At 37.0% G+C, this 16442-nt stretch overlaps 1 protein-coding gene across 1 annotated transcript in view; it reads left to right on the top strand.

The window, feature by feature from the left end:
- Positions 1-16442, top strand: part of FMN2 (formin 2) — a 231279-nt gene that overhangs the window by 143406 nt on the left and 71431 nt on the right. Inside the window, exons 9-13 of the mRNA XM_054021267.1 lie at positions 4715-4806; positions 4979-5108; positions 6797-6943; positions 8084-8143; positions 8380-8500. Coding sequence (XP_053877242.1) covers positions 4715-4806; positions 4979-5108; positions 6797-6943; positions 8084-8143; positions 8380-8500 — 550 coding nt within the window. The remainder of the gene's footprint in view (positions 1-4714; positions 4807-4978; positions 5109-6796; positions 6944-8083; positions 8144-8379; positions 8501-16442) is intronic.

Genomic DNA, 16442 nt, shown 5'->3' with positions numbered 1-16442 from the left:
AACAAGAAGTAGGACTGAGTGGACTTGTAGGCTGTAAAGTTTTACATTGTTCTATTTTTGACTTTAGGTTTTTTGGTACATAATTCTACATGTGTAAGTTCAACTTTCATGGTAAAAAGATTACACTACAGTACTTGTATTAAGTGAATTGAAAAATACTATTTCTTTTGTTTTTTACAGTGTAAATATTTGTAATAAAAATAAATATAAAGGGAGTGCTGTACACTTTGTATTCTGTTGTAATTGAAATCAATATATTTGAAAATGTAGAAAAAATCCAAAAATATTTAAATAAATGGCGTTCTATTATTGTTTAATAGTGCTATTAATTTTTTTAATCGCTTGACAGCTCTACTTCTGACCTGATCTGTCCTCTCCCTATTGACTTCCATCAGAATCAGCAAGCAAGGCTTGTAGTGTTTAAAGTATCCAGCACTAAACTGTGTGTGTTAAAGCAACTGGAATTGGCAGTGTCTCCAAAATATGTTCTTGGTCGCAAAATGAAGGGTACTTTCAGATAAAATTATAATTTGTCTATAGTTCAGAGAGGATAGTTGGCTTATGAGGACCACTTTCTTTAATGTAGCAAAAAAATCAGAGTAATGCAATAAAGAAAATCTTAGGATCTGTGGCATTTAGGCATACAAAATGGTCTAGCAGTGCCAGCTGTGGTGATAATGCATTATCTTTCCTTCAATCTGGACTAAAAAAGTTAATTGTGACCTAGGGTGACCAGATGTCCCAATTTTTATAGGTACAGTCCCGATTTTTGGGTCTTTTTCTTATATAGGCTCCTATTACCCACCCCGAACCGATTTTTCATACTTGCTGTCTGGTCACCCTATTGTGACCAGATACTCAATACAATTAATATTAACAAGGGGAAAGGAATACAAGCCAAAATAGGGAAAGAACAGGTTAAAATATTTACATAAGTTAGGTGTATTCAGGTTGGTAGGGCCTGATGAAATTCACCCTAAGGTGCTCAAGGAACTAGCTGAAACAAACTCAGAAGCATTAGCAATTATCTTCAATAAATCATGGAGGATAGGTGAGATCCCAAAGGACTGAAGAAGGGAAAATCTAGTACCTGTCTTTAAAAGGGTGACCAGAGAATCATAGACTAGTTAAGGTATCTTCAATATCTGTAAAAGTACAGGAACAAATTATTGAACAATCAGTTTGTAGGCACCTGGAGGATAATAGGGTGGTGAGGAATAACGAGCATGGATTTTTCAAGAACATATTATGGCAAACCAACCTAATTTTCTTCTTTGATGGGGTTACTGGCCTATTGATGTGGGGGGCGGGGGGAAGCAGTAGATGTGTGATATGATTTTAGAAAGGCTTTTGACACAGTGCCATATGACCTTTTCATATGGAAACTAGGGAAATTCGATCTAGATGAAATTACTTGTAACCTGGGTGCATAACAGGTTGAAAAACTGTAGTCAGAATAGTTACCAATGGTTTGCTGTCAAAGTGAGAGGGTGTATCCAGTGGGATCCCACAGAGATCTGTCCTGGCCCCAATACTATTAATTATTTCCATAAATGACTTGGACAATGGAGTGGAAAGTATACTTATAAAATCTGCAGATGACACCAGCTGGGATGGTTTGCAAGTACTTTGGAGGATAAGATTAGAATTCAAAATGACTGACAAATTGGAAAACTGATCTGAAATTCAATAAAGACACGTGCAAAATACAAACTTAGGAAGAAAAAATCAGCTGCAAAATGGGGAATATCTGGCTAGGCAGTAGTACTGCTGAAAGGGATGTTCGGATTTTAGTGGATCACAAATTGAATATCATCAGTTGCAGAAAAGGCTAATATTCTCTGGGATGTATCAACAAGGCTGGCATATATAAGACAGGGGAGGTAATTGTTCAGCTCTATTCTGTGCTGGGGGTGAGGTCTCGGCTAGAATACTGCATCCAGTTCTGGGCACCACACTTTAGGAAAGATGTGGAAAAAGCAGAGAGAGTCGAGAGGATAGCTACAAAAATGATAAAAGGTGTAGAAAACCTGATCTTGAAGGAAAGGTTAAAAAAACTTGACATCCATAGTCTTGAGGAAAGAAGACTGAGCTGGGACCTGATAAATCTTCAAATATATTAAGGGCTGTTATTAAGAGGACCGTGATCAGTTATTCTCCATGTCCACTGATGGTAGGACAAAAAAGTAATGGGCTTAATCTGCACAAGGGAGATTTAGATTAGATATTAGGAAAAGCTATTAAGATAGTTAAGTACTGGAATGTGTTACTAAGGGAGGTCGTAGAATCCCCATCCCTTGGAGTTTTTATTTGTGTCTGTAACTGCAAACCCACCGATCTGGGTTCTCTTGCCAACAGCACTCGAGCAGAGCGTTGTGGATGTGGCAGAAAGAGAAGTGTGTGGTAAGCCTGGTGTATTCAAGCAGATATACCTTAGCATCTGGGATCTAAATATTTATTGAATGGGTCACCTGATACCATCCCTGATGCCCTGAGGGGAAGCAAAACACTCCTGCCTATTGTGGAGGAGAAAAGGGGGGGGGAGTGAGCATTTGCTGCCCCTGTCGTTCTGATATAATAGGGTAGGGACCTCTGCTGCAGTCATTCCAAGTGTGGGAAATAGGGTCATGACGCAATGGAAAAGCCGTGTGTGTGTGTGTGCGCGCGTGTATGTCTGTCCATAGTGTGCATCGAGCCCAGATTGCCTTAATACAGCTATGGAAACATCTGATGAACCTCCTAGCGATATTATTTTGTGTCAAAACTTGATTCATTGGCCCCAATATCATGAGCGATCCCGTCAACAACTTCTCCTTGGGGAAGGGGTAGACAGTGACAGTCTAGAAAGCTACATGTGCTCTACCACTCCCAAATCAGTCAGGAATCACTTGACTGAAGCCTTAAAAAGAATGAACACTGTTAGAGAAACCTCATCAAGACTCAAATGGATTCTGCTTTCTAAAATAAGGAGGACTTCCAAGTAGGGAAATCCACAGTGCAAGGTATTGCACAGTAGACCCTTAAAGTCTACATCCTGGAGATAAAGGCTGTCAAATTACCCTTGACAAACCTTATCCCCCTCTCCCAGAAGTGTTGGGGTACACTGCACACGTACAATACTGCTGTTGTATTGTACGTAATCAGAAAGGTAGCCAAGAACCAAACCTGCTGTTGAAAAAAGACAATGGATCTCTTTGCTCAGGCAGAGACTATCTTATCCATTGGAACCCTTCATGTTCAAAAGACACACTTACTAGGAGGCTGACTGTTTTGAACAGAACAGATCCTGTGCCTATGGGAACAGTCCCTGATATTCCAACTGGTTGTGGAGCATTGGGACATGTAGCATTGGATCTCTCCAATGTCAAGTGGTCTGCAAAGAAATTCTACAGCAGATTTTTTTTTTAACAAGGTGGCCTAAATGATGGATCTGGAATAACTTTTCAGTCACCTGGCCGTTGACTCATATATACATTTTACTCTCCACCTGATGAGAAATTATTCTTAAAAAATTAAAGTCAGCCCTAATCTAATTCTTCTGGCTCCATGTTGATTGACGAAATTGTGACACTATAAATCATCTATTTAGAGTCCCAGTGTTCTTCTTCCAAACTTGTTAATGCAGGACACATTAAGGTACTCAGGTCCTGCATGTCTTTTGATTTTGGCCCTTCATGGGAGGGGAAGATGCTAAGAATGGCTGTGTGTCAGTGTTGGTTGGTTCCCCTGTTCTCTTCCACGTCCCATATTATATGTTAATATGTGGACACTTTTTCTTCCTAGGGTAAAGATAAGTACTTTGGAGTTAAACTTACTACTTTCCCCTGTATATTATACTTTTTTTCAAGAGTTACAAACACATATTAAAAATCGTCATGAAGCCAAAAAGAAAAATTCCACCCAATAATGCAACAATGTAGTTAGGAAAATTAATTATAGCATTGCAATGAATATAGAAAGATTTGCAACCTATGAAATATCTGTCTCCACTTAACAGGAATATTGCAAAAAAGACCACACGCCCTAATAAAGGGTCATCCAAGGAACTAACGTCGAGAAGAAAAATGAGATTTAAATGTGATTGTAGTGGATTATTTTTTAAGATACAGTGGGATTCATTATACTCCAGGAAAAAATACCATACTTGTTTATTCGTGTATTGTGGCTTGTATGATACTTGCATTTAAATCTGTTCAATAATTCATTTTGTTGCTCCATTCCTTTTTCAAAATTTGGAATAAAAGTTAAGTAACACTAAACAATATGAACCCCTTTGATTTAGTTAAAAGTACAATATATGTAGATATAGATCAAATTGCATTCAAATGCAACCCAACTGATTTTTGAATGAGAAATACCACTTAAAAGGGAAATACTTTGATCTTGGAGACTTTATAAACAGCCAAATGAAAAATAAAAGGGAGAGGAGGTCAGGAAGAAAAAGTATTGTCTCAATGCGTACTTGAATGAATAAATCTTTTGCAGATTACTAATAGTCAATAATGTTATTTGAAGAATTCAGAGATGTTCTGTTTTGAATCAAACATATTTACACTTAAAATCACTCCACAAATTAAGTAGTTTGACCATGAACAGATGCTAAAAAGTAAAGTTAAAAAACGTGATTTGTTACAAGGGCATAATTATTTGTAAAGCTTAATTGTCTAGCTTTTGAATAAACACTTTTTAATTTTTGTTTGCTTGTTTTTTCCAGAGAGCACAATCAGATGAACTGGAAAAAATAGAAAAGCATGGCAAATCATCCAAAGAGAGGGAGAATGCCAAATCTTTGGACAAACCTGAACAGTAAGGACACTGTCTTCAACAGAACAAGTTTCCTGGGAGATGCATATGCTGCATTCTTTAGGGAAACTTAATGTGCTCTAGTAACCTAACTAGAAGTGTTACGAAGAAACAAATAGAAGTGGAAAAACCTTCACTAACTAAACTAAATCATTTTCTTTAATCATTCCTCCAGGTTTCTTTATGAACTCTCACTAATCCCCAACTTTTCAGAACGAGTATTTTGTATCCTGTTCCAATCAACATTTTCAGAAACCATTTGCTCTATCCATCGCAAACTTGAATTGCTACAGAAACTGTGTGAGGTAGGTTCTGGTCCGTATAAAGGTAGAGCTAGATTTTCTGATATTTAATCTTTCTTGTTCAGCTGTACTCATATTTCAAAAGTTTTCTTTTATTTACTTTAAGCACTCATTAAATCTGAGGGATAGCAGTCCTGCAGAATGGAACATTTTATGATTGTGCTCCAAGATCAAAGCAAATTTTAAAATTGGCTTTCGCTGCTGAATTATAACATCATGAGTTTGCAGCCAATACACATCAGCCTCTAGAGAATACTGTAACTTCTGCTTTTGCCAAAGCAAAATCTTCCATCTTCATAGTTACTGTCTCACTTCTTGCACTTTCCAAAAGAATGCCATTTTAGCTCATTTTGAGTGCATGCTTTGATTCTGAATGTATTTGTTCAATAGATCTGGAATATCTGATCTAAATGAGCTGTCTCCTTAACAACAGATAAAAGGTCACATACTTAAATTAATACTATGCAAATTTCTTAAACCTTCTTATTAAAGAGAAATAATGCCAAATCTGCTGTTTGTAATGTGTCTTGAAAAGGTTGCTATAAAATTAGTACTAAATCAATAGCTTTGTTGAAGTAATGCAGAGTTCGTTTTTCATAACCTAGTGCTTGTAAGAAATATTAAAATATTTAGGATAAATTTAATCTTTATACAATGGGCATTTTAAAAAAAGAATTACTACTTCTTCTTAGAGATATGTGTTCCCTAAGGCCCCAGTCCAACAAGTTGTGCCATATGCTGCATATTTATTGTTTTTGCAGAACTGATTGCCGGATCAGGGACCAAAGTAAATGCACTGCTTGGGAATACCATGGTGTGCTAAGAAAGTACTGTAGCCTCTTCCTGAATGGTCAATCTTTTGTTATACCTCAGACTTTCTTTTTGCATAAATAGGGCCCTACCAAATTCACGGCCGTGAAAAATGCGGCACAGATCGTGAAATCTGGTTTCCCCTGTGAAATCTGTATAGTATAGTAAAAGTACACACAAGACCAGATTTCACGGGGGAGATCAGCGTTTCTCAAACTGGGGGTCCCCAACAAAAGAGGGCTGTGGGAGGGGGAGGGGAGTCACAAGGTTATTGTAAGGGGGTTGTGGTATTGCCACTCTTACTCTGCACTGCCTTCAGAGCTGGGTGGCTGAAGAGCGGTGCCTGCTGGCCATGTGCCCAGCTCTGAAGGCAGCGGTCCATCAGCAGCAGTGCACCATGCCACCCTTACTTCTGAACTCCACTGCCTTCAGAGTTGCGTCAGGACCCTACAGTTACAACACCATGAAATTTCCGATTTAAATATCTGAAATCATGAATTTTAGAATTTTTAAAATCCTATGACCATGAAATGGACCAAAATGGACCGTGAATTTTTAGGGCCCTATCCATAAAGAATGTAGTCACTCGAAACCTACATTTTTCCCTCAAATACCATTTTGAGAGTAATCAGGTGTGCTAAAATTAGAGTGAATTTAATTTGCTGCAAGTTGTGTGATTATTGCGTTAGATTTGAGTGTCCCTGATATGAGTGTGTGATGTTCTCCAAAATTATAGCTACAATGTAAAATGCAACATCAAACGGCAATCTAAAGCTTATAACTATTCTGTTAATTACTGATATCCATACTTACTTTTTTTCTTTAACTTGTTAAGGAGTTTAACTGAGATTTTATATATATATATATATCTTGTTTTACAGACATTGAAAAGTGGGTCAGGAGTTATGCAGGTTCTGGGTTTGGTTCTCGCATTTGGAAATTACATGAATGGTGGAAACAGGACACGGGGACAAGCAGATGGGTTTGGATTGGACATTCTTCCAAAGCTGAAAGATGTTAAGAGCAGTGTAGGTCAATATTCCATTCTTTATGAACAGAGTGCTGCTTTATCGCTCTTTTCTTAATAAGTGTTTTCAATACCTCATATAAAGTTAAAGCTAGTATCAGATAGAAATATTTATCAGTGGATACAACTTTGATTACACTTATAGAGTGAATTCATTTGTAGAACCATTTGGAAAGGAATCTGCCTTCTCTATGGCTATTAAACTGATGAACAAATCAGTGTCTTACATTAGAAATTGTCTTACTTCCTGAATGTGTATATTTGAATCTCCATTTGCTGCATATTTGAGTGTTTTCTTCGATATAATTAATTTTACTCTTTAAAATCATATATGTTTCAGAAGTGGAAACTGTTGTAACAAAAACAGTTCCAGTAAATACTGATTTTGGAGTATTTGGGAGAGAGAAAATGGAGAAAAATGACTGAGTAGGTGTTATAGTTACCATATAAAATACCTAATACCAGGAGCTCTAATATCTAAAATGTGATGTTTCCTATACTGATAAATTGGATGACCCAAGATTCATCATATGAATATGTCAGGCCTGTATATATACAACACAGAGAGTCATTGGGCTGTGGAACAGTTTCATGAAAGAAATGGTATGATGGTAAGTATCCTATTATTAAAGCTGCCTAGCATAGCCATTTGGGTGAAGATGGTAAGCAAGGCAAAGGCACTCTACACCCATAGTTATGGCACTGACTCCTGGAGTGAGCTGATTATATCAGAAACTCAGCTTTCATTTGAGAAAGCAAAGTAAGTTTCAGGTCTTCATGGTTGTGAAGAAAAGCTTGAAAATATGACCTGAGTATAACTGTGATGGTATGTCTGTGGGCAGAGAATGAAATATTTTATTTCATTTAAGGCCCCAACTCAGCAGAGTAGTTAAGAACCTTTTTTCCTTTAAGCACTTCCTTAAGTCCATCCCTATTCAGCAAAGAACTTAAGGGTTTGTTTTGCTTTTAACAGCATAATTCAGTAAGGAATATTAGCTTCCATGCAGAATTCCCTTGCTTTTCTAGGATAAAGGTGCTTTAATTGTAGCTTTAAAAAAAAAAGTTAATAGACTCTAGTATACTTTAAATATGACTTAGCAACATAATAAAATTTAACTTTATTATTTTGTTTTTTCTACAGGATAATAGCAGAAGTCTTCTATCATATATTGTCTCATATTATTTGCGTAATTTTGATGAGGTGAGTGAGTTATCTTTGCAAATTTAAATAAAATTAAATAAACTAATTATTAAAACTTGTATTACCTTATATTGGTTAAGATTACTTTAATCTGTATGTTGTTGTTCATAATGTGTGATAACTGTCCACTACTTGTTTTAATAAGTAAAATTTTACTAAGTGCTAGTCATTTAAAATTTTAAAATTTATACCTTTAAAAATAAGGTAAAGTAAATGTTCATTTATATTTTTGTCAGGACGCTGGAAAAGAGCAATGCATCTTTCCTCTTCCCGAGCCACAGGACCTCTTTCAGGCTTCACAAATGAAATTTGAAGACTTTCAAAAAGATCTTCGCAAACTAAAAAAAGATTTGCGAGGTACTGTAACTAGATCAGACTACAGATATGTCAAAAACATATAGTTCTATTTCACTTGTTGTATAATTTCTGGAAACTTGATGATATGTAAAATATGTTATGAAAGGTAGATCTTAACTCCTATGTTTTGCCTTTGTATCCTTGACTTGATTAACTCTAGTGGTTGATGTTTTTATAGCGAGTGATCAGCATATGTTATAGCCATGTTATCAAGATTTTAAAATGAATTGCATGTCAGGAAGATGTTCAGATGCAGTGCTGAGTACTGCTGAGGAGTAAAGATGAAGCAGCATAAACTAGCTGCCCCAGGTAACCTGGAGACAACCCCTGCCCCCAGTTCAGCCATGTGAAGTGAGTTCGTACAGTAGCTTTTGCAGTTTTCAAATGATTATCTGGTGGATATTGTCTGATCTCAATACCTGAGAATGGAGGCATTTAGATGCTGATTCAGAATGGTTCTTGAAGTTAGGCGCAGGTTTAAGTACTTTCATGGATTGAGGCCATAATTCCTCATATGTTGCCATAAGAAATTGACAAAAGCTGAAATATCTTTCCATTAAGAGTAAAATTTGCCCCATCCATATGGAGTTATTGGGCTTTGTGGGGGGAATTAAGCAGGGGTTATATGGGGATGGAAAATCTATTTCCTCCTCAACCTACCATGGTGCTGCAGCTTGATCCCTCTAGTGCCATTGCTTCAGCCCCTAAATTGGAATAGTGACTGCTCAGTTTGTTAGGGCTACTGAATCCATGTAACTACATGTTCCATGATCTCTCCTGTACACTTATCTTAGCAATAGCCAATTTGGGCACAGTGTAGGGAGCTCTTCCAGGTCCTATATAGAGGAACCCACTCAAAGCCAATCCACAGTCCTTCACAGCTTTACTGCAGGTCTTGAATGGTGCAGAATGTCTTATGCTGGCCCTTCACACCATGGAAGAATGTCAACCTAAGTGCAAAAACTAGTGTTAATACAACATTAAAATTACAAGTTCAAGCACTCACAAATCAGGAAATTCCAACAGTTAAAGTTGCTCTAGCTAAGTTAAGCTCACCACCTTGGACACTTTATGCATTATCTGGAATAAAGTAGTGCATTTAAGGTTTACAGTGGGGCAAAGTTAACCATGCACAAATGCTATTTTTAAAATGTAATATAACTTTTAACTGAAAAAGAGAGAAAATGAACCTGGCTTCAATTGCCTTTCTTAGAACAATTTATTTAGCTCATGCTTTATTCAAGCATTGTTGATTTTCCAATGGACCTTATACATTCCTTAAACTAGCAAGTTCCTACTTAAATAGCTGAACACTTAGGGCTTGAATCTGCAAGGTGAAGACCATCTCCTGACACAGTACTTCTCTCCATTTCACATCAGTGATAGCTGACAAAACTCAAGAGACGTTCAATACCTAGAAATATTAGACCCGTAACTAGCTGTGCACGTGCATTCATGTTTAAATGCAAGGTTGTAGACTCACAGTGAAATTCTGATCCCATTGCAGTCAATGGCAAATCTCCTATTGACTTCAGTAGGGTCAGAATTTCACCTTTAATTTATATTTTTTATAAATGCAAGTCAGAAACATTCAATCACTCATAACTTTGGTACAACAAAGACTGTTTTCAATTCAAACAAAGGCACCAGTCAATCAGGACTACGTCCATTTCACTTTTCAAAAATACAGTGTCCCTATTCAAAAAGTGTTAAAATTTTATTACAATGGGCTTTTTTCCTACCCTCCCAATATTTAAAAAAAAAAATCACAGAAGAAAAAATTTACCTTTTTGAATAGAGACCAGTCATGGGAAACCTCAGTCCAGTAAGTTTGTTTCAGAACGAGATTGTAATGAAGGCTTATAATGGAAACATTTGTAACCATAAGTCTAGCAACTGATTTCAGCAATTGCTATATTTTCCAATCTAAATATGTAAGTAACACACATGGAGACATGCAGACTTAAATCATCTTTGATTTTTTTAAATGATTTCTGTGTAATGCTAATTCACAGTGATAAGCTTGGATGCTTGCTTGTATCAAAGGGGTAGGTTTTTTGATTTCCTTCAAGGGGAAAAAAACACTTGTGATTTCCATATCTTTATACTTTTCCCATTATGACTGCATAGGCTTTTGTCTGTGTTTAAGTTTATGAATTGTATGCCTTGCAGTTTGCAAATATTAGTGAACAAAACCTCTTCCAAGAGTTTAATTAGTCTAAAAGCTTCAATCTAAAAGATTTTCAGAAAAGTAAGTTGGGTGCCTACCGCCTTCTTGCTTGGAACAGAGATTTCAGTTACAAAATGGTAAAAAAATAAGGAATTAAAGATGTACACAAATTACAGTGTAAACTATACATTATTAAACTCACAGGCAGTTTATTTCTGCTGTTCTTGTTTAAAAAAGAATATATGGTGGGGGTTAATGTGTTATGTACTAGACATTTTAATAAACAAGAGACTGAAGAACAGCTAGGTGTTTTATTAATATACCTACTGAGTTTGGCTCCATCAATTGCCCCCAGATTTCTCAGCTCTCCAGGATTCTCAATTTAGCCTTTCTGAATTCAGTGACATATAGTTTGTTAAGCAACCTGATCTGCTTTTGATCTCTCCTGGCTGTCAGCAGCCCTCCTTCATGCAGTCATGCCAAGTAATGACTTCTGTTCTTATGTCATTCCACAAGAGAAATTTTAGCACTTACCACATGACTTAAATCAACTGACCATGTAAAGAAAGTCAGGCAGCTAGGGTCACAGAAACAATGGAAGAAGATTTTTGATTCAAAGGTTTCTGCATCGTACGTATCTACTATTTTGGATTATCAAAGTAATTTTCTAGATGTAAAAAGGTATTTTTGTTTCCATTACTACATGGATTTTGAAAGCTACCTTTTAGGTGAATCAAAGACTTTCACTGGAAGTAAAAGGGGGCTGGGTCTCCATTGATACCTGGCATCTGAGGTACAGTACTCATCAGCAACTACACCAAATTCTAGCCATTAGAGTGTTGGTTGGGGGAGAGGAAGGCTAGGAAGAGAATGTAGAAAACTGGACTTGGATTCAGGATAGGGAAGAGGTAAAATGCTAAAAAGGTAATAAGTAGTACAGTGTTTGTGAAGCACATCTTATGGTGAGTTTAAACCATCTGGAAATGGCTCTTGGAATATGTTGTCATGGGAGCTCTACAATAGTAAATTAGTTCACAAGCATAAAATTAATCAGTTGTAATCTATTGCACAACTTCCACTAAAGTTCCAGTGAAATAGAATTAAAAACACTAGGGGGTTAGATTTATTTTCTGCCTAACTAGTAAAAATTTAAAAGCACCCCACCAAGTATAGTATGAACAGACTGATCTAAAATCTTGACTCTGCCAGAGTTTGTTTGCGTGTCATGATGTGGTAGTACTATTACCATATTCAATTGACAACCATTGACATTACAAATTAACAAGGTAATTGTGGCGACTTAAACAATATGCTTTTTAGTGCTATTTTGTATGTATTCTGAGTACTTACGATTCACTGAATAATCGTGCATCTGCAGGGGGATTACCCAATCAGTCTTTCCCATCTCTGAATTATGTGACTGAAAAATGTTTATAAGAATACTTAGCACTTGTGGAGAATGTCATATTTTCAAAGTACTTTCCAAACAAGCTTCAGCAACCCTGAGAGGTATACAAATATTCCTGACTTACCACATCTACCATTTTCTTCTGCTTTCACCTGGAACTATAAGCCTCTGCTCTTGTGTCTATGACTTGACCCATGGAGAGCCAAATTCACAATTTGCAAAGCAAGCACCATTCCCGAGTGGTAATGAATTAGGTCAAAAGGGCGGTAATATCATGTACTCACAGGTTAATGTCCAAAAGCACATCACCCTCATCTGTACTTGAACGTCATCCTCATTCCTGCAAATCCCTATTTGTCCCCATTTTCAGCCTATATCCACCTTCAACTATCCTCCCAACCATTTGCACATGATGCTTGGCATCAGATTAGTGCTGATCAAGGGAGCAGCCACACAGGTCACTCAATGATTTGCTACCCCTCTCCCAAACCAGGCGTAAATGTGCTTCTATGCTTGTATTCCCACTTTTTGGGGAAGTGGAATAGAGTAAGCTATATGAGAAATTCCTCAACTCTGAGTGGGCTGAATTCATTGACTCTGCAATACTCCTCTTGCTATCTGTTCTAAATATATTTTGTAGCACGATCTCATAATTTTTTTTAATAAATTCATCAATGTGTCATCATTTTTAGACTCAATATTTAAGTCTTGCAGTCACATAAATTAAAATTTCTACAAATGTTAAGACTTTAAAAATGATTAAATATTTTTACAGTTTTCTATCTGTGAGGCAGTGTGATGAGATACAGAGCCAGATGTGAAATATTAACATGCTCATTTGCAGAAAAGATGCTTTCTGCTTTTTTTATTAATAAATGCCAAATCTGTCAAGATAAATATTAGTTAAAATATACCAACACATCTGTGCTTCAGGCAGTCACTCAGTTCCAGTTATTCAGAAGCATATAGAGCATTCTAAAAAAAAAATTAAAATATTGCTTTTGCTTATAAATCATCAACTCTGCATCAACATACTCCAGCAGCTTGTGCAGCCATCACTGAAGGGGTTAATTACTGAAACTGTGCGGCATGCAGACTCCTAAACCTAAACCAGATGTAAACTAAAGCCAGGCTTTCAGTCAATCTGTGAGTCATGTTTTACTGTCCTTAAAACTCCAAACAAGGAGCTGTCTATGAAAGCCCTTGAAGCCTGAGCAGTTCTTAGTGTAAGTCTTAACAATACCAAAAAAATAAATAAAAGAAAACTGAGAGCTTGTTCTATTTGTGGCAGAGTTTGTCTTTCAGATGATGCCAGATTCATTCCCCTTCATTAAATTCTTAGCTATCCTTAAAGTTACAGATGGTAGTTGTAACTGTTACATGAAGACACTGGAGGTGCTGGGAAAACAGTGGTTAAACCTTACATCTCCAGAGTGTCACTTAAACAGAAAGTACACACACTCATCACATATTTCTTATTCACTGAAACATCTTTTCCATTCTGTATCTCTTCAGACTGTGTAAGTGGCCCTGGATCAATATGGGCTCTTTGATTGTGTTCAGTTTTACTGTGCTAACCTCATAGCAAATAAAATCTGCCACGTTAGGATAGATGAACCTGGTCAGGTAAAAGGAGAGTCACCCAAACCTTGAACCAAACATATGCTGTGGTTGAAAAATGTCAGTTAGTCTTTTGTATTAGAGGTTTTGTTCATGGAAATACCAGGTGAGACAGAGGCCTTTCTCATGGTATTAGACACAGCTGGAACTGGGAAGCTTTAGAAATATTACCAAATCTTGTTATCGGATTTTCAGTCCAATTTTCAGACCAGCAAGATATGGATGAGAGTCTGAAGTATTGGATATTTTATGTTCATCACTGTTTCAAAATGTTCTCATTTGACATATACTGTATTATGCAGGGAGGAAAATAATACATACTATAATAGACTGACTATTCAGAAATGTGTGAATACTAATCAGAGAGCAATGATATGTGTCAACTATCATCATGTTTCATTACATAAGTCAAACACTAACAGTCTAAGTGTTAGAAACTTTTCCCATGAGAAAGTTACTGAATTAGTCCAGTACAAAGTTTATACATAGTCCTACCAGCATATGGTGCTCGTAATTCTTGGAGCCAAGATACCAGATTATATGGACTATTGGTCTTATCCAGTGTGGCATTTCCTATGTCCATATGCTAATGATAGGTATTGTTTTTATTTAAGATTTTAAACTTCTTAGAAGAAAGTACTAGGGCAGTACAATGCTAATGAGTAGTGTAGACTTCAGGGTTCTGAAATCTATTGTCTTACAAAGCTGTGTACAATAGAGTTCTTTACTATTTACTACCTTCTGTTCATATTTGGAAAATACAGATGGAAAGAGTAGCTTGACAGCTGAGAAGGTAATTCAGTTTATAACTTCATTCAGACTTTGGCTTCTTTTGAAATGGCCAACAAGATTGTCAGCTGTGGTGATTGTGTCCACCAATTTGTGATTGTGATGTATACCCCTGTTCACTTTGCCTGTAGCGGCAAACCTGACATTTTTGTAGTTTCAGATAAGTCCCCTACGTTTGCTGCTTTCTCCCTGCAATCCAGTCATTTGCTTTCATGTTTAGGGACTTCCAAAGTTATGCACCTTAGCCACAAGTACTCCTCATTCTTTTTGCAAGTAACAAGGAAACCCCCAACTAGCAGTTAATTTGCTGTGAACATACAATTGAGGGTATCAGACATGAGGGTCCTTTTTAAACAAGGAATAGAGATGGGACCAATTATTTAAGATGGTAAATTAGTACAGTTTGGATCAGAGGGCTGATAGGAGGGAGAGACTGCTAAAGTTTTTGTTTCATATTCAAACTTCTGGATACTTACTTCAACTGAATCTCCTTGAGCTTTACCAACTGGTAGACTCAGTCCCTGGATATTGTTAATAAAAGAACCTAGCTCAATATTAAGAGAAATGTCTTTAAACTAGGGCTGTCATGTGATTAAAATAATTAGTCATGATTAATCACACGATTTAAAAAATTAAAATCTATTAATCACATGATTAATCGCACTGTTAAACAATAATAGAATACCATCTATTTAAATATTTTGGATGTTTTCTACAATTTCAAATGTATCAATTTCAATTACAACACAAAATACAAAGTGTACAGTGTTCACTTAATATTTATTTTTGATTCAAAATATTTGCACTATAAAAAACAAAAGAAATAATTTTCAATTCACTGAATACAAGTACTGTAGTGCAATCTCTATCATGAAAGTGGAACTTACAAATGTAGAATTATGAATAAAAAATAACTGCATTCAAAAACAAAACAATGTAAAACTTTAGAGCCTACAAGTCCACTCAGTCCTACGTTCAGCCAGTCACTCAGACAAACAAGTTTGGTTACAATTTGCAGGAGACAATGCTGCCCGCTTCCTGTTTACAATGTCACCTGAAAGTGAGAACAGGCATTCACAACATATTTATGTGTCAGATGCGCTAAAGATTCATATGTCCCTTTGTGATGTTCCCCTCTGGTATTATCTGGACCCGTGATCTGCTAGGTCACTCCAATCCTTGACTCTGGGAGCCAGCCTTACCCTGCTCTGCTGTGAGAACCCCCACTCCTGGACTCCATGCACAGCCTCTGGCATGTAAGCTGCTCCCAGCTACTTGCAACTGAATGACACTAGCCAATATCTCTGGTCCAAGACACAACCCTAGGAACCTCCGTCTTGCAGTGTCCAGTTATGCCTGCTGGATGCTGCAAGCTTACATGATTTCATCAATTTAACAAAGAAATTGGTATGTACGAGACTTGTTATCCCAAGGGAAGCCTCTGACACACTTCAAACCAAACACATTGCTTCAGAAAGAATAAACAGATTTATTAACTATAAAGATAAATTTTAAGTGATTATAAGTCAAAGCATAACAAGTCAGATTTGGTCAAATGAAATAAAAGCAAAACACTTTCTAAGCTGATCTTAACACTTTCAGTGCCCTTACAGACTTAGCTGCTTCTCACCACAGGCTGGCTGGTTGCTCTTCAACCAGGCTCTCCTCTTTGATCAGCGCTTCAGTCGCTTGGTGTGGTGTCTGTAGGTGTAGATGGAAGAGAGAGGAAGAGCGTGGCCATCGTCTCTTCCTTTTATCATTTCCTTTCCTCCCTCTTGTCTTTGCCCCCGACCCCTTTCAGAGACAGGTGAGCATTACTGAGTCTCTCCAAGCAAGGTTGAGCAATTCCCCTGGTGTGGCCTCATGCAGGTGAGTCATTGCATTGTAGCTCCCTTGCTGGACAATGGCTGTTGATGGGTTGTTTGACACCCCACCCAGGCATTGGTTGCTTTCCT

Source organism: Malaclemys terrapin, chromosome 3 (assembly GCF_027887155.1).
Source record: "Malaclemys terrapin pileata isolate rMalTer1 chromosome 3, rMalTer1.hap1, whole genome shotgun sequence".
NCBI classification, from domain to species: domain Eukaryota; kingdom Metazoa; phylum Chordata; order Testudines; family Emydidae; genus Malaclemys; species Malaclemys terrapin.
The sequence above is the reverse complement of the archived record's forward strand: the minus strand, read 5'-3'. Positions and strand labels throughout refer to the sequence as shown.